Source organism: Rhamphochromis sp. 'chilingali' (assembly GCF_963969265.1).
Source record: "Rhamphochromis sp. 'chilingali' genome assembly, chromosome: 17".
Taxonomy (NCBI): domain Eukaryota; kingdom Metazoa; phylum Chordata; class Actinopteri; order Cichliformes; family Cichlidae; genus Rhamphochromis; species Rhamphochromis sp. 'chilingali'.
Genome location: NC_137944.1, coordinates 25,026,537 through 25,043,859, shown reverse-complemented (window position 1 = coordinate 25,043,859; position 17,323 = coordinate 25,026,537). Strand labels below are relative to the sequence as shown.

The window sequence follows — 17,323 nt, the reverse complement described above, 5'->3', positions numbered from 1 at the left end:
GTAAAACAGTAGCTATCAGCAGTGCCACCCATCCAAAATTAAAATATTACAGCTTGATTAAGGGAAAAGTTGTCACAGCACTAACCAATAAGATAATTTTACCTTGTAGTTTAACTCAGAACTCCAGCTTTCCATCACAGAATCAAAGGCTTGTGTATGTGATGTCCAATAAAACACTCAAACTCAACAGAAATTTCTTGATTTATTTGTTTTGTTAGAAAGTGAACATGTTTAACGGTTGGACTTGGCAACTCTCTCCAACTCGTCCTTCTTCTTGATGGCATAAGAGTTAGATGAACCCTGCAAAGAGAGAGAAACTTAAGTTTAACACGCCTCACAACAGTTTCTCATATGTGTCAGCTCTGATCACTAAAAAGGTTCCAACATAATTGGCAGGATGTAATCAGAGTCCACTAAGTCTGTTACCTTAGCTGCATTGATCAGCTCATCAGCCAGGCACTCAGCGATGGTCTTGATGTTCCTGAAAGCAGCTTCTCTTGCTCCCGTGCACAGCAGCCAGATGGCCTGCAAGACAAGCACACGTTAGTGAGGTGAAACGGGTTAAACTCCAGAGACATGACCACAGGCCAGCAGTGAAATGTATCTGAGTTGGTGATTGGCTGGGCCACGACAGACTACAGCCAATGAATAAGCAAAGACTTTTAATCTACGAGCACTCTAGCACACCAAGACAACAGAAAATGTCCAGGCGTGACTCTAGCCTCGTTTAACACATCAAATACATGAAAAAACAGTGAACCTTTTCTAATTTATTTTCATGCTAAAACTGATGAAGATGGTGTTGGACAAAGAGGTTTTTCAGCATGGAAGCATTTTTTTGGTACTTCTGTCCTTTTTGACAGAAGGACACTGGCACTGATGATAATCAAGTATTTATTTACTTACACTGGAGAGGCTATTAATGAAATTGTTAAAAATAAGACTGCCACAATCTAAGAGACTAACTGCCTTTACTGTATTCTATATGCCCAACAAGGTGAGAAAAGACTGAACCTCGCAATTTCTAACGATCACTAATAGGAGGGGTTAAAATGTTCAGCTAAGTGAAGCCAAACTGAACTTCTCAGTTTAGCTTCGCTTCATATTTTCTGTTTTGATCTTTCCGCTTGAGAACCACTCTTGTATGCAGACCTGACAGTAATAAAGGTCATGTGCAAACCAGGAAAAAAACTGAACATGCATCAAACTTTACATGTCCTAAAAGATGCATTAAAGTCATCTAGTCACATGATTAGACATCAACAATTACGTGGAGGTAGAAAAAAAATTGTGCGTTTGTTACCTGGTTGACTCTGCGGAGGGGTGACACGTCAACAGCCTGCCTCCTGACGGTACCAGCACGACCAATACGGGTGGAGTCCTCACGGGGTCCACTGTTGATGATGGCATTGACCAGGACCTGCAGGGGGTTCTGGGAACAAAGAGGTTAAGAAGATAATTTTTTTAAAATCAATCCATAACATGTAGTGACAGAGATCCATTAGTCTGGACACCATCTGAAAGCTGACACAATCTGCTGTTAATCCTTGTGTTTGCTCCCAATTTTCTTACTCAAAGTTTAAAGCCAATATCACATTTACCCTTAAATATGCAGATTAATTCTGGACCCTTGTCTGCTTGGCAACAACCACTGCAAAACTCACTAAAAATAATAAACAATCCAGCAACTGTCTAAAAAAAATGTTTTCAATGCTGAAATACTGTCTTAAAACCCAGATGGAATTCAAATTTGAAACATTTTCTCAGCACGCCGTGTCTAAATTAAGTTATTTATATTTTAGTTATTATTGAAAACTGCTCATACCACAGTAAGATCCTGTTCTCTGTAATTTTCAATAGTGTTTTTCATCGCATAAGGAACCATTTATTTTCTGTAGTTATAATTAAGAATCTCTTTAACAGTGACACATACTATAGCAGTGCTATGAAAGTACCTCTCCAGTCAGCAGGTGGATGATCTCGAAGGCGTGCTTGACAATGCGAACGGTCATCAGCTTCTTGCCGTTGTTGCGGCCGTGCATCATCATGGAGTTGGTCAGACGCTCCACGATGGGGCACTGAGCCTTGCGGAAACGCTTGGCGGCATAACGTCCTCCAGAGTGTGGCAGGTACTTAGCGTACTTCTCTTTCACAGCAATATAATCCTGCAGCGAAGAATGACATCTTTAAGCATCATTTTCTGTTTTAAGTTGAAAAACAGCATCGTTAAAGGCAGATATTGTGTCTGAGCCGGTGATTGACTGGGCCACATTAGACTACAGCCAATGAATAAGCAAAGACTTTTCCTCTGCGAGCACTGTAGCACACCTGGACAACAGGTGAGTGTCCAGGCGTGACTCTAGCCTCGCTTAACAGCACAACAGTGAATCTTTCACACTGCCGCTCACCTGCAGGGAGATGTCGTTGATCTGGACATCATCGGTGCTCCACTTGCCGAAGAGCTTGATCTCTGGGGTCTCAGCCACAGCGGGGGCAGTCTCCCAATCGGTCACTGAGGAAACACCACAACATTACTGGCACATTGTTTTAAAAATTATAATTTCAGGACTATAAATGACAAATATGTCTTCCCCCCCCCCAACATTTACACGTAAGAGTTTGGGTTTGTGAAGGTGGACCTTACTGCAAATCTGTGGCCTCTCTATTACATTTCTATGTGACATAAGTCTTATAAATGGAACTTTATTTAACGAATTTGTGTATAATGAATGAAAACTACTGTAGCTTGACTGAGCTGCTACTCAATGTTACGTTCAAACAAAGTGACGTTAGCTTTCCAGCAAAAAGCAGAAAACCCCACGATTTGACACTTTAATAGGAAGCACATTTATTCATATTAATAGGAGATTGAGTAACTGTTTGGTCAGATTTAGCGAAGCAATGACAGTCACAAGTACAGCGAGGCCGGAGATGAAGCCTGCATCACGCTAACACTAGCAAACTTGCGCCACAGCGGATTCTAAGCTTACAAACGTCTATAAACGGGCGTAGGTGCGCGTTTAAATTCAGCATCAGTTAATTAGTAGGGAAGAAATTAAGTTTAATATAGACATATTTTGTGAATTAGTGTCCTGAATTTGACATCTATCGGAGCCGCTACTCAACGTGCAGAATCCACATGTGCTACAGAGCTAGTCGCATGCTAACGCTCAGCGCTGTTGTGCTGATACGGAAACATTCGGAGGGAATAAAAACGCCATTTCGACTAAACTGAAGTTTTCTGTACGAATTTCCAGGACAATGGAAATCCACAGTGATTTTGGATACGCGTCCGTCCCTTTTTCACGATTTATGAAGCAAGTAAAAAGTAAAAATTTCACTCACTTGTGTCTGCCGTTCTGTACCACACTTCTCTGAGACGGAAAAGGGCCTTTTCGGGGCGCCGTGTACAGATATCCGGTCCGGCGTTTGGCTGCTTCCGGCGTACAAAAGCTTATGGGAAACGTAGTCTTTTTTTTATGTCATTATACATTAATAAAGCTGCTGCTGGCCTTTTAACTTTCACAATTGCTGTAAAAACAAGCAGTTATATTACATCATATTTAATATTATTTAGTTTTAGTTATTTTTCTGTTTAAAAATATGTTTTAAATTAATTTTGATTGATTCAGTCGTGTACTCTAGAATATTCTTCAGCTAGTGATCACTACATTTATATTTTGTATTTTGCTCAGTAAAATGGCAAATATATATATATATGTGTATGTATGTGTGTGTGCGTGAGTGAGTGTACGTAAGGCAAAAATACATTTTGTAGTCTTAACAAACTGGAAAAGTCCGTATTTGATATGACCACCTTTATTCTTCATCTCAGCCTGAAGCCCTTTTAGACAAGCTTTCTTGTCATTTCTTTAAGTAGTCTTCAGGAATATTTCTCCAGGTTTTTTGAAGGCTCTTCTTTGGAAAACAAAGGCAGCAACGCCTTTGTTTTCTGTCAGGAGAATCCCACAATGTTTCAATGTTGAGGTCCAAACTCTGGGGAGGCCAGTCCATGACTGATAATGTTCCACTGTGTGTGTTGTTGTTGTTTTTTGTTTTTTTTTAACAAGTATGCTTTTAATGCACTGGCAGTTTTTTTGGGGATCATTGACATGCTGAAAAATGAAGCTCTTGACAATCAGATGGACAATCAAAATTTGACCATACTGTTCTGTATTCATATTCAATCAATTTTGACAAGATTCCCAATACCACTGTCTGAAAAGCAGCCCGAGACCATGACAGAGCCTCCACTGGCTTTACACTTTGCTTTAAACACTCATTGCAGTACCTCTCCCCTGACCTCCATACAGATAACAATTTGAACCCAAAAGAAATCTAAATTGTTTTTTTTTTACTGACTCATCTGTTATGTGCGAGAATAACAGTGGTTCATCCAGTAAATTTTGCGCATTTTTGTGCTTGAATAACTCACAGGTCAGGATTAAGCAGCTTAACAAAAAACAAACAAAAACATTCATCTGGAAATGATCAGGTACAAGGACTGGATTGCAAATGAGTCAAAAAGCAGCCGATGTCCAAAGAAAAACTCTGCAAGTCCTTCAGAAAGCCTGGAGAACTATTGTTCAAGAGCCTTTAAAAAATTACAATAAAGTCTGGGTCCTTGGAAGCAAAATGTACAGAAAAAAATCATCTGGTTCACAAGACCAGTTTTGGCTTTATTTATGTGTGTTGTTAACTGACAGGACAAAGCACAAACACAAACAATGCTCAAAACCGTCTTTTATTGAAGACCTGACAGCATTTGACACCTGTTCATTTATAACACAAACACGGTAGAAACAGCTCTGGCTTTGCACGAGCATACATGAACAACAGATGCAATAACATTAACATAGTAGCTTGAACACAGATAAAACCATCCCTATCTCAACAACATCCCTTCTCTTTACAATGTGCAATTCATCCTTAACCATTAAGTTTCTTTTCTGTTTTATCTTTCAAATACACGCTCCGCTTTTTGTCCTTTTGAGAAATATAAGAACGACAAGTATAAATTAAAAGTATTACAAATGAATCCCTTAAACAACAGAAAAGAAGGAACATGAAGGTTGCTAAAAGGCCTGAGATATCTAAATGTGATGGGAGGTTCGGTGGACCAGTAAACACTAACATATCACAGCCACTCTCTAGTCTTATTATGCCCAATGCCACCCCTCCCTATCATTGTTTTTAGCACCGTCACTAAAGGCAGTGTGTTGTAGCACTTTGGTAATGGGCATGAAATACTGAGGCATGTAGGGGGGAAAAATTAAGGCTTCATCTACAAAAGCGATGGAGTAAAGCTCCAAAGCACTGCATGATAGTTACAATAAACTGATGATAAGATCGGAGGCTCACTCTGAATTAGACACCGGGGTTAAAGATGGGGGAATGAAAAACATATAAATGACTCAACGCGAGACGAGCGGGGCAGTAAGTCTCAACATGTAGACGACTTAACGTCGCTCAGGCACTGTCGTGTTTGTGTGGCGGCTTTGAGGTATGTTTGATGGAGCAGACGCACACTGTCTGATACACTGCATGCTTTTAAAGTGATAAACTAATATTTTTATTCAAATAAAAAGGGGCATGCCGCCAACTTTGCTGATACAGCAACACTGGTGAGCTCAGCTGGACAACTACAGCTCACTTACCTCAAAGCCCGCATTAAAACTGGAGGTTTGCCATGAAACAGGCAGGAAGAACGTAACAACAAACTGGACTCACACTTGTAAATAAAATTCAACATATCCTTAATCCTCTGCTACGATGACTGCTTGCACTCTTGTCCCTTGCAATGGTACAATGAAAAATTGTTGGAGTGCTCCTTTAAAGTCAGAAAAGCAGCTAAAACCCCTTCTGACAGCCATCAGCAAACAGGCAGCGATGTGCTGGATTTCTCCAAAAGCAACAATGTGGGTTTTTTAAAATAAATACGTGAAGGAGAAGTGTAACATTTTGGGAAATGTGCTTTTTTTCCCCTTTATGAATCAAGCCTTGGTCGAGATAATGCTACAGGTTAGATTATGGTAAAGGTTTCTCCAGAAAATCTCATCCTTTCAAGCAGTTTGAAAAGATGTATGGAAATCCCTGATCCCTGTACTGATACAACCCACCCAAACAAGAACAAGACGTGCACGACAAGCCGAAACTACACCGCAGACAGTATAAAACATGGACGTATCTCCAGGGTTGGATAAATTAATTCAGTTCTGAAGGTTTTATTGTTTAAAAATGTTAGTTTTTATTAGTTTCAATCTATGTAGACATCCACAGTCTCAGTAAACATGTCCGTCCATCATCATGTCCTCTATTTTTTTTAATTCGTTTTAGTTCATTTTATTTTATTAATATGTAGTTTTAATTTTTAGTTTAGTTTTAGTTATAACAACCTTAGAAACGTACATCTTTCATACCATCTACGTATGACGGTGAGGGCCGGACTCACGTTGTTCGCAAAGGTGACATCAGTGGGAATAAATGGAGAGCGTTAGCTCAACATAGCAGCTGAAAGCCACTAGCCTGGATCTGTGTTATCATTAAAAATGAATTAATGAATTGCATTAAATCTGCCTACCAGCACTCTTAAGCCCACTGAATAACATGTTAAATGTTTTTTTGTTAATGCACCCAAAAATCTAATTGTGATGGTGATATTTTTGGGGTTTTAAAATGCTGGCAACATTATGTTGGTAGCTGGACTCCAGGAAATATCTGCAGATTAACCATTCCTCCAAATGTTTCTTACATTTATAGAGTACATATTATTTATTAAAGCAATCTGCAGTGTGATACTTTCTACTCTCCTTAACCTCATTTTTATTTTGTATTCTGTTTTTTGTTTTTTTTTAAATCACTGTCTATGTGTGAAATCTCACAGCATAAGGTCCTCAGTAGGCACCTGTGATACTTTTACCACTTTTACTTTAGCTATGTTGTTTAATTATTGCAGACTGAACTATTTTGTACTCTTTATTATGCTATTATAAAACAAAATTTGAATACAAATCAACAAAGTATCCATCTATCAATCTGTCAATCATGACTGTAGCCTTCCTGCAGTACCTTCTTAGCCCACTAGTAGTCGCCACTAATAGTTGCCAATGTCATTTTACACTTACTTTATTCAGACAAATAAAATAAACAAGTTAGTGAGTGAAGTTAAAAGTGCTGGTTTTGTCCTTGTCACACACAAGCAGGCTAGATGTTTCCCTTTATTTCCATTATTTGTGCAAAGCTAAGCTAACCTGCTTCTGGTATAGCCTAACATGTACTGTACACATAAAAGAGAGAGAGGTAACAAAATTTTTCCCCTAATGTTAAACTTTCTCCTTAAATGTTAAATAAGATGAAAATGAAAGACGGTTTAAAATAAATCCTGACATCACCAAATGATCTTTCACAGCTGTAATCCCCCCAAAATATCAGCTCATGTCCTACAGAAGACACTATAACCGAGGCTGTAGAGGTCGACCGTTTTTGTGTGTTTTTCTGTGTGTCCGTCTGCATGTGTGTGCTGTGAAGAGGTTTTGTGCTACACCAGCCACTTCTCCATGCATGTGTGGAACACGGTCTTGTTGGAGTGCCACCAGACGTGCTGAACGCCGGGAACAGAGCAGAGGATCAGATCTCCGCGAGCCGCCAGCGTCTTCAGCCCGAAAACATCTCTCAAGTACAGCTGGAAAAAGAAAACACAGCACAAGGGAGTCATTAATAAATCTACCGCCTCAGATTTTTGGTGGGGTTGTGCATGTATTTTTCTATTCTTTAGAAACAAAGCACATGCCTTGCTCTGGGAGGAGCACCTCCATAAATGAGACATAGATAAAAGATGGCTCTGCTTTATGACAAACCCATTAACGTGTCAAAGACATCAGAACAAAGATCTTTTTTTGTTTTGTTTTGTTTTTGTGTTAAACTGAAAAACATTTTAGTTTCTCATGATTTATTCTGGTAAGAATCATGGTTTCTCCTTTTTATAATTTATATATTTATTCATCATTAGATCTCTGCCACAGTATGTCTTTCTCCTGTCTTCTAACAGCTTGGACGAGTTTACGGACACTGTCACCTCCTATATCCACTTCTGTGAGGACAGCATTGTGCCATCACGCACCAGGGTGAGTTATAACAATGACAAACCCTGGTTTACTCCTAAACTCAAAAAGCTGTGGCTGGAAAAGAGTAAGGCGTTCAGAAGCGGAGACAGGGACTGCTACAGAGAGGCCAAGTACAGGTTCACTAAGGAAGTGGACATTGCCAAACATCAGCACTCTGAGAAGATGCAGCAGCAGATCTCAGAGAATGACTCGGCCTCTGTGTGGAAAGGTTTTAGGAATATCACAAACTACAAGCCTAAAACCCCCCACTCCACTGATGACTTGCTCTTAGCCAACACCCTTAACGACTTCTACTGCCGTTTTGACGAGCCATCAGGCAGCCTTCACACCTCCAACGACCCCAACAATAGAGGCACTTTGGACACTCATTCCCCCACCTCTCCCCCCTCCATAGAGCCATCACCACCTTCAAACTGTTCACCTGCAACACCCCCCTCCTCACCCCACACAAAAGAGGATTTCACACCACCTCCTCCGACCACAACTCTTCATATTCATGAAGCAGATGTGAGGAAGCAGTTTAGGAGTCTGAATGCTCGGAAAGCTCCCGGCCCAGACGGTGTGTCTCCTGCCACCCTCAGACACTGTGCAAACGAGCTGGCCCCAGTGTTTTCTGGCATCTTCAACTCCTCACTGCAGGCATGTCATGTGCCTGCCTGCTTCAAGTCCTCTACCATAATCCCTGTCCCCAAGAAACCTAGGATCACTGGACTAAATGACTACAGACCCGTGGCTCTGACATCTGTGGTCATGAAGTCATTTGAGCGCCTAGTTCTCTCCCATCTCAAGACCCTCACGGCCCCCCTCCTGGACCCCCTGCAGTTTGCATATAGAGCCAACAGGTCTGTAGACGACGCCATCAACATGGCCCTACACTTCATCCTGCAGCATCTGGACTCCCCAGGAACCTACGCCAGGATCCTGTTTGTGGACTTCAGCTCTGCCTTCAACACCATCCTTCCAGACCATCTCCGAGACAAGCTTTCCCAGATGAATGTGCCTGATCCCATCTGCCGGTGGATCACTGACTTCCTGACGGACAGGAAGCAGCACGTGAGGCTGGGGAAGAATGTCTCGGACTCCCGGACCATCAGCACCGGCTCCCCTCAGGGCTGTGTTCTTTCTCCTCTGCTCTTCTCCCTGTACACCAACTGCTGCACCTCCACCCACCAGTCTGTCAAGCTAATCAAGTTCGCAGATGACACCACCGTCATTGGGCTCATCTCTGACGGGGACGAGTCTGCCTACAGGAGGGAGGTTGAACGTCTGGTGTCCTGGTGCAGCCACAACAACCTGGTGCTGAATGCCCAGAAGACAGTGGAGATTATTGTGGACTTCAGGAAGCACACAGCCCCACTCCCCCCCATCATCCTGACTGACACCCCCATCACCTCTGTGGACTCATTCCGCTTCCTGGGTACCACCATCACCCAGGACCTGAAGTGGGAGCCCACCATCACCTCCGTCATCAAGAAAGCCCAGCAGAGGATGTACTTCCTGAGGCAGCTGAAGAAATTCAACCTGCCAACACGGACGATGATGCAATTCTACACTGCAATCATCGAGTCCATCCTCACCTCCTCCATCACCGTGTGGTATGCTGGAGCCACTATCAGGGACAAACAGAGACTGCAGCGTGTTGTGCGCTCTGCTGAGAAGGTGATTGGCTGCAGACTCCCATCTCTGCAGGACCTGTACACCTCCAGGACACTGCGGCGTGCAGCCCGGATCTCAGCTGACCCTTCTCACCCTGGACACAGTCTGTTTGACCTGCTCCCCTCAGGCAGGAGGCTCCGGTCCATTCGCACCAGAACCTCTCGCCACAAGAACAGTTTCTTCCCCTCTGCTGTTGGACACATGAACAATAACCACATGACTGTCCCCGCCACTAACACATGACCCTACGCTGTGTCACTGCATCATTTCATGTCTGGCACTGATCACCACCTGCACTCATGTATATATCTTTCTACGTAGCACTCATAATTCTTATTCTCATGTATATATGTTTGGCACTGATCACCACCTGCACTCATGTATATATCTTTCTACGTAGCACTCATAATTCTTATTCTCATGTATATATCTCATGTATATCTCATGCACATATCTTTCTTTCTACATAGCACTTTAATTCTTATTGTCTGCACTGAAGCACCGCAGCAATTTCCTAATGTTGTAAACCTCAACATCTGGCAATAAACCCATTCTGATTCTGATTCTGATTCTGATTCTGATTCTCATCCCAGCTGGTCACGGTTCCTAAGCCTGATTTTACCAAAAGTTTCTTCCTCTTAAAAGGGAGTTTTTCCTTCCCACTGTTGCCAAGTGCTCGCTTATTGTCTGATTGTTGGGCGCCCTTAGAGGACTGTTATTGTGAATTAGTGTTATATAACTTATTTAGAATTGAATTAAATGACCTAAAAACAGATAGAAATAAATGAAAAAATGTATTCTGACTTTCACTCACATCTTGGTGCTGCATTTCAACAACCGTCTCGTTGTCGTCATAAAATCCAAACTGGCTGTAAAGACATGAAAGCAGTGTGTTAGCATCACATGAGAGTCATCAGATCATCCACAGTTACACGAAGCAAGATGTCATTGACAGCTGTGACCACAAAGAATAAACTGAAATCCCTTTAAAGCAGAAAATATGATGCAGCCTTGTTTGATCTAAAGTCTTATTTTAATTATTTTAGCACCACAATGAGTTTAAATATATTATTTTTGTAAAATTTCGATCTAAATTCATTTGTTGCAACTTTCACAAAGTCCAAAAATCTTTTTAAAGATATCCATGTGTGTGAGATTTCAGGGAAATAAAATCAGAGGATGCTGTCACCTCGACTGCCAGGGCGTGATGACTCCATCGTCCGGTCCTCCAATCAGTACCAGCTTTTTGATTTTGAGGAAGTTCTTCTTCCATTCTGCAGATGGCAAATAAAACACACCTCATGGCTACTGTGCACTTTATCTGAGTCATTTTGATATAAGTAATTACTCGTTACACTGAGTAATTTTTGATAAGGGTTGTTGTTGATTGTTCTTTTTCTGACCTGTTGAATTTGGGTTGGGTCTCTCACTGTTGAGCAAAGCCAGATAATCACTGCTGTTGACATAGAGGTCTCTGTGGTGGGGGTCTGCAGACAGGTGAAAAGCAAACACAATATCAAACTGCTCGTTTATGATTTTAAAGTCCGAAAAGGCAGGAAAAAAAAGAAATTTGACGACTTCAAAATCTGTGAGAAAAAAGTAATCCTGGAGTCTCACCGTTCCAATAGTTGCAGATGGATATCATCTGACCTAATGCGGTGTAACACAAGTGGTAGAGGTTTGACTTCACAAACTGAGGGAAGAGGTACTTTAAGTAGTCTGTGTCTGAGGGGAAAGAAAGAGGAGCGAGAATGATGACCAAGTCAGAGAATAAATCAGTCCACAGCACGATAAAGTATTTCTGCAGTCTTTCTCTTCACATTGCTTCACAGCTTTCTGCTAACTGTGTCAGTCTGCTGACTGATGCTGGAAATAGCTGCGAGCTCTGGCTTGTCACCAGAGCAGCAAGAGTGATATGAAGCAGTAAGGCTTTGAGCTAAAATTCTCTTAAAAAAAACAATAACTTATAAAAACAGGTCCAACAACATCAGTCTTACTAACTCATTGTTGGGTTTTTACTCCCTAATTTACAATTTTGCTGATAATTATCAGGCAGCTTCTCATCGTGAGATCATGAGAGTTTTCATTTTACAGCTGTCAGATATTGACACTGGTTCACTAACAGGGTATTAGTAGATTCTCAACAGAGAAATACTGATTGCATTTAAAACACGCTGCTGAACTAAGCTCTCCATGTTGGACCCACCTCCGTACTGCCCGGCTTGAGGTGAGGACAGGGAGATGAAGGAGTGGACGTTGTGGTCAGACAGAGTGGAGAGGATCCCTCTGCAAACCAGACCGCCTGTAAGAACATCAATAAAGACACATGTTTGTGTAGCTTTTCAGAGAGCAAGTCCACCTTCCAACCTTCTCATTGAATGTTATATAACCCACTTAGATAAAAAAGTGCCTCACAGAGCAGTGACAGACAGATAACTGGTCAGCTGACTGTGCGTATGTCAATTTCCCAGTGCTCAAAGGTCTTATATCCAGTTATTTTGATTGCAAACTCCATTTTTGATCATTAATTCGTCAAACAAACCTGAAGAGAGTTAGCAACCCACCTCAATTTTTTTTGACAGGCTAATTCAAATCAGGAAGTCAAAATCTCTTTGCAAATCAACACATCTGTTTAGCAGAGAAACATCTGTTCTCTCGTATTAACACATGTTTTAACCTTGTATCATTGTGACGTTTTAAATTCTAACAACACCTTTATTGTCGTTTATTGTGCATTTCACTGCATCCAGTAAGTTATTTTTAGTCTGTTTTATTTCACTTTGTTGAATTTATTGAGCCATTTTACTTTATAGAGACACTCTATTGTGTTACAGTCAGCTTTTTGCATCAGGTTCTGTACTTTATTTAGAATTTTAGTTTAAATATGTTTACATAAGCTCCTTTTGAGGACTTTATTTAAGCTAACTTGAATGTTGTGACCATTTGTGCTAGAGTCAAAATTTAAACAGTTTCAGAAAGAAGAGGAGATGGTTTTACAGGGATATTTGGTGCATCGCAGTAGCACAAAGCAATAATAAGGTGCTGCTGTCTGAACACAGGCAGAAATAAATTAACTCTTCACTGGTCTGATGAAGAGCAGCTTTTCCTCTGTAGAAATGTGAAAATTGAAAATAAATCAATATTAATAATTTAGTTAATAAATAAAGTTTGAAGTTGAGCTTTTTGATTTTTCAGTTCTTGGGGTGAAATCTTGTGTGATATCAGGTTTTACTCCTGTCCACAGTTTTTGTTTTCACAACTGGTTTATTTGAAATATTCAACGCATTGCACAGTTTGGATTTAGAACCCGTCTCACCAATAAAATCCAATAATCACATTTTTCTGACACAAATCTTAACATTGTGGTTAACCAGACAGAGCTTCTACCAGTGAAACTCCGTCTGGTGTCCAGAGATTCTTTAAAGATCTGATCTCCTATCCCGATCCTCCATTTGCCACCAGCCAGGAGTTTTTTCCATCGTCTGTGATTTCTCAGTGAACATCTGATTAGGCTCAATTGTCTTGGTGGATGTGTTTCGGTTGAAGTCTGGAGAACCCGTCTTCCCAGTTAGTCCACCAGGTTATGCGTGTTATTTCTAGCGTCAATTAGTTTTAATGAGCGTGGATTGGCTTATCCTATTCAGACACGGAGGGGGCTCGCCCAGGGCAGGTTGCACAACCATTCACACCCATATTCACACCTATGGGCTATTTTGACTCACCAGTTAACCTGACATGCATCTCATTGTACTGTAGAGTGAAATTCAAACTCGAGCTAGCAGTACATTAGTCAGTGTGGCGCTAAGACTTTGTGTCATTTTGTCATTTCCTCTCACAAAGATGCTCAAGTTCTGAAATACTCGAACGAGGTGTAGAAGCTACTTTTGGCTCGTCACAGCAGGTAGGCCCACATGTTTGAGACACTTTTCCTTACACAATCCCAAAGAAATGCGCGTCTCCTCCCAGGATCGAATGTGTAAACCACTACACCACTGAGCCACTCATGCGACGGTGACAAGTAAACATTCCACAATCAAGATAATGCTTTTCTCATAAAGACAAACTATTTTATCAAGAAGCACACAGAGTAAGTCCATGTTTTTTTCTTTTTGGTGTGCTCTCTTTTCACAGAAACATGCTGAGTGAAGAGAATCTTGTTTGCATTACTTGTTCCTCGGGGGGAAAATTTACATTGAAATACAATATGGCGTTGCGTGGTAGGAATTTCCAGCAGCTGACTGAAGCAGAAATCCTAAAGCAAACAGATCATTAAACACTCTTCCTGAAAATAAACCTTCACAGCTAATAGTGTCGCTCTGATATCTCCCTCAGCGAGATTGCCAGAGAAACCATGGACACATAACTGCAATTTGCACTCGCTCACCTTGAGAGTAGCAGATAAAGTGGACCCCATCTGCTGCGTTTTGCATTATTGGGTAGATAGCTGCCTTGAATCCCTCCACCTGTTTCCACATGGGCTCCAGGCTCGCGCCCCTGTCAAACAGGTCGATGACGGTCACGTTCGTCCCTGGATGAGACTGCAGGAGACGGAAGAAGGAGATGGTTTCGCATCATTTAACAGGAAAAACTCACAGGAAGCACAGCGTCTAAGCGATTTGTCATATTATAGCATTGAACAGCTACAAGAATCAGCAACGTGCCCTCAGTAACTTCAGATGCCGGTGCTGTCAGTTATCCTTGAGGATGTTTAAGCTTCTGAATCACTGAACTGCAAATTAACTAAAGCAGAAAAAACAAGGCCTCAGATCCGCTTTTGGTATTTTAAGCCAACCACAAAGGTCTCTTCTGTGGTTTCCAGAAAAAATAAATAAAGAGGAACCTAATGTTGGTTTTAACCTCTTAAACCTCTCCTGACATGTCCACAGAAACTCCAGAAATATCAACACACAAGTCACATCAGCCAGGTATGGAAGCTTGTTCCTGACACAGAAAACAAAAAAAATCATTTTTATCTCAAAATCTAAACTTCAAACTTCTCAGAAAATAACTCAAAATTGAGAAAATTATTTGAAAATCAGTTGAAATTTTGAGATAACTAGATAACACTTTTTTTCTGAGGCAGAAACAAGCATACATAGCCAGATCATCTGGTGAGAGTTTGACAGTTTCTATAGGTGTGTGTGTGTGTGTGTGTGTGTGTGTGTGTGTGTGTGTGTGTGTGTGTGTGTGTGTGTGTGTGTGTGTGTGTGTGTGTGAGGAGGTTGTAGTAGAAGATTAGTAGTAATTAATCACTTTATCATTGTGAGTACTGAGAGACTTCAAGGTGCTTTAGTGTATCTATTATAAAGAACATTATTTTTCTTCTACACTCGCAGTCCAGAACAGGTTTATTTCAGTTAACTAAACCTCAATAATTAAAACTAAGCATGAGAAATTTAACAGAAACAAAAATACAATTTGGTAAAGTAACTGACAGGATATTATGCACTTACAAAAAGTCGCTAAAATAAAGCAGAACGCTTTAGTCTTTGTCATTTTCTCCCCATCTGTGAGCAAAGCCAGCCTGAGGAGACTGTTTTTAACATATTTAATCTTACCCCAGACATATGCAATAAAAATTACAGGAAAACCAAACACAGCTCTGGAAAGTAACTTAATGATAGTAATAATACAGTAATAATACAACTCTGATCGGTGTTATATTACAGCACAATAACTTCTCTATAATGAGCCCGTTAATTGTATGATTGCTGCTTTATTTCTACATCAACAAAGCAGAAAGTACTTCATATTAAATCACTAAATAATGTATTACCCTTACCATAAAGCTCGTTAACAGCAGATGCATATTGCACGGTCCACGTTTTGCTGATAAACATGTGGTGATATAACCTGTAAGGCCTGCAGGATTTACTGTAAAATACACCTTAACTATCCCCTGAATCAGCCTCTCCGTTAGCCCCGACACTCACCTCGTTAATGAACCGCTGTAAGTTTATAAAATCCCCTGAGCTGTCGAACAAACCGTGCACGATGATCACTGGCTTGTACCCGACCACCGAAGCCCAGAGACACGCACCGAGCAGCGGCCACAGCAGCCCGGCTGCCCCGCTGCTGCTTCTCCTCCTCCTCATCCTCAAGCTGGCACAACCGAAACCCTCCATCACAACTTAAAGTAATAAAGGCGAGAAAAGGTGTTGTAAAAAAATAAAAGCATTAAACTGTTGGGTTTTTGCTAATGTGGCATTATTCTGGGTCCAGTTGTGCTCCTTTAGACGATGCTGTTTCACGGCCAGCGCTTCTCCGTGAGAGTGCTCAAAACACTCCAGGAAAAGCAGAAACACTCCACAGCTGGTCCCTGCTTTTTGTTTTCGTTTGTTCCGGTTTTAAATTACAGGTGAAGCGGCCGCTACTGGCGTCATTTCCTGCTTCCGCTCGTCCAATCAGCGGGAAGCAGAGCGCTGCCCCACAGGGTCACGCGCAGATACAACATAAACAGTTAGACTGTTACACCGTGACGCGAGTATGTAACATAACAAGCTTTGTTTACTCTTTAATGTGCAGCTTTAACAGTGTCTCTCTGATTTTGATCAAATTCATTTAATGCTGGGCTGTGCAACTCAAATATTTTAATGCTTTTAACACAGTGTATTTATTTGTTGCTGCCAATAATGTTATAATAAAATGCAAATACGGTCTTCTGCTCCTTGTCAGCCATCAGGTTAGTTAGCCAGCAGCTGCTTGTACGCCTAGAACTCAAGGTCCCACAGGACCTCAGCCCTGTTGTTTTCAACCACCTTGGTGGTGTTTCCCATCAGGGAATTCTAGTCAGTATATGGACAGATGTTCCTGTACGCTGCCCCAGCCACCTGGTTGTGCCTCTCAACTTACACGGGTCCAATTGCGTCTAACCTTCTGCAACTATATGTTTGATAGTCTCCAGGGCACCTTATCAGTCTTTAGCTTGACCCCTGCCTCTATGGATCTGGTGCTCAAGGGTTGTTCATGCGCTGTCCCTTAGATTGGTGGACAGAAGGCCATGCTATCTATCTCAGACACCGTCTGCCTTTATAAATATTGTAACATTATTAAAAAAAAAAAGTGACAGGGAAAACAAGTTTTAAATAAGTTTTATTTTTTAAATAATGTTTTATAAGCATTTCACTAAAAAAGTTTAATACATTTTGTCAACTTTTTTGTTTTATTTTTACAGAAACTTACAAAGTTTCAAAAACCCGAACCAAATAAGAACTTTGGTAGTTAATACGAAGCTAAAACTGGGAAAATGTTTCACTTTATGTAACTATAAAACTACTGCTCATGAGAGCCATAATAATATGATGTAAGCAGTTCCCTCTTTCAATGGTGTTTGCTCCTTTGGTGCATACTCCGTTGTAAACTGAAATTACAATTTTACTGTTGCATTCCTCTGACAGTCAGTCAAGCTGCAGTTTACAGGCATGTTTATTCAGTCTGACCTTTGAACTTTGACATAAATCTCAGTCACAACATAAGCATAAATAGAAATAGATAACAAAGAGGAATAATCTGGATGTTAGGCCACACATACAGCTTCATCTTCA

At 41.0% G+C, this 17,323-nt stretch overlaps 2 protein-coding genes across 2 annotated transcripts; both read right to left on the bottom strand.

The window, feature by feature from the left end:
- Nucleotides 1–183: 183 nt before the first annotated feature.
- Nucleotides 184–3,436, bottom strand: rps5 (ribosomal protein S5). The gene is made up of 6 exons (XM_080863631.1): nucleotides 3,346–3,436; nucleotides 2,409–2,512; nucleotides 1,956–2,165; nucleotides 1,304–1,432; nucleotides 427–525; nucleotides 184–300 (listed from the first exon to the last, which is right to left on the bottom strand). Coding segments are annotated over exons 1-6 (612 nt in total). The 5' UTR covers nucleotides 3,347–3,436; the 3' UTR covers nucleotides 184–231.
- A 1,292-nt stretch (nucleotides 3,437–4,728) lies between these two features.
- ppt2b (palmitoyl-protein thioesterase 2b) lies at nucleotides 4,729–16,119 on the bottom strand. The gene is made up of 8 exons (XM_080863252.1): nucleotides 15,713–16,119; nucleotides 14,164–14,317; nucleotides 11,986–12,081; nucleotides 11,397–11,504; nucleotides 11,183–11,266; nucleotides 10,969–11,053; nucleotides 10,594–10,648; nucleotides 4,729–7,681 (listed from the first exon to the last, which is right to left on the bottom strand). The coding sequence occupies exons 1-8, from the start codon at nucleotides 15,902–15,904 to the stop codon at nucleotides 7,538–7,540; spliced, it is 918 nt and encodes a 305-aa protein (XP_080719378.1). The 5' UTR covers nucleotides 15,905–16,119; the 3' UTR covers nucleotides 4,729–7,537.
- Nucleotides 16,120–17,323: the final 1,204 nt, after the last annotated feature.

What these genes read in the sequence shown, in the direction of transcription:
- rps5 (XM_080863631.1), bottom strand. An exon ending in TCAACGACATCTCCCTGCAG is followed by an intron (nt 2,166 to 2,408) that starts GTGAGCGGCAGT and finishes TCTTCGCTGCAG; the next exon opens with GATTATATTGCTGTGAAAGA. An exon ending in TCCACCTGCTGACTGGAGAG is followed by an intron (nt 1,433 to 1,955) that starts GTACTTTCATAG and finishes CTTTGTTCCCAG; the next exon opens with AACCCCCTGCAGGTCCTGGT.
- ppt2b (XM_080863252.1), bottom strand. Translation starts at nt 15,904, where the DNA reads ATGGAGGGTTTCGGTTGTGCCAGCTTGAGGATGAGGAGGAGGAGAAGC. An exon ending in TACAGCGGTTCATTAACGAG is followed by an intron (nt 14,318 to 15,712) that starts GTGAGTGTCGGG and finishes CGTCTCCTGCAG; the next exon opens with TCTCATCCAGGGACGAACGT. An exon ending in CATCTGCAACTATTGGAACG is followed by an intron (nt 11,267 to 11,396) that starts GTGAGACTCCAG and finishes ACCTGTCTGCAG; the next exon opens with ACCCCCACCACAGAGACCTC.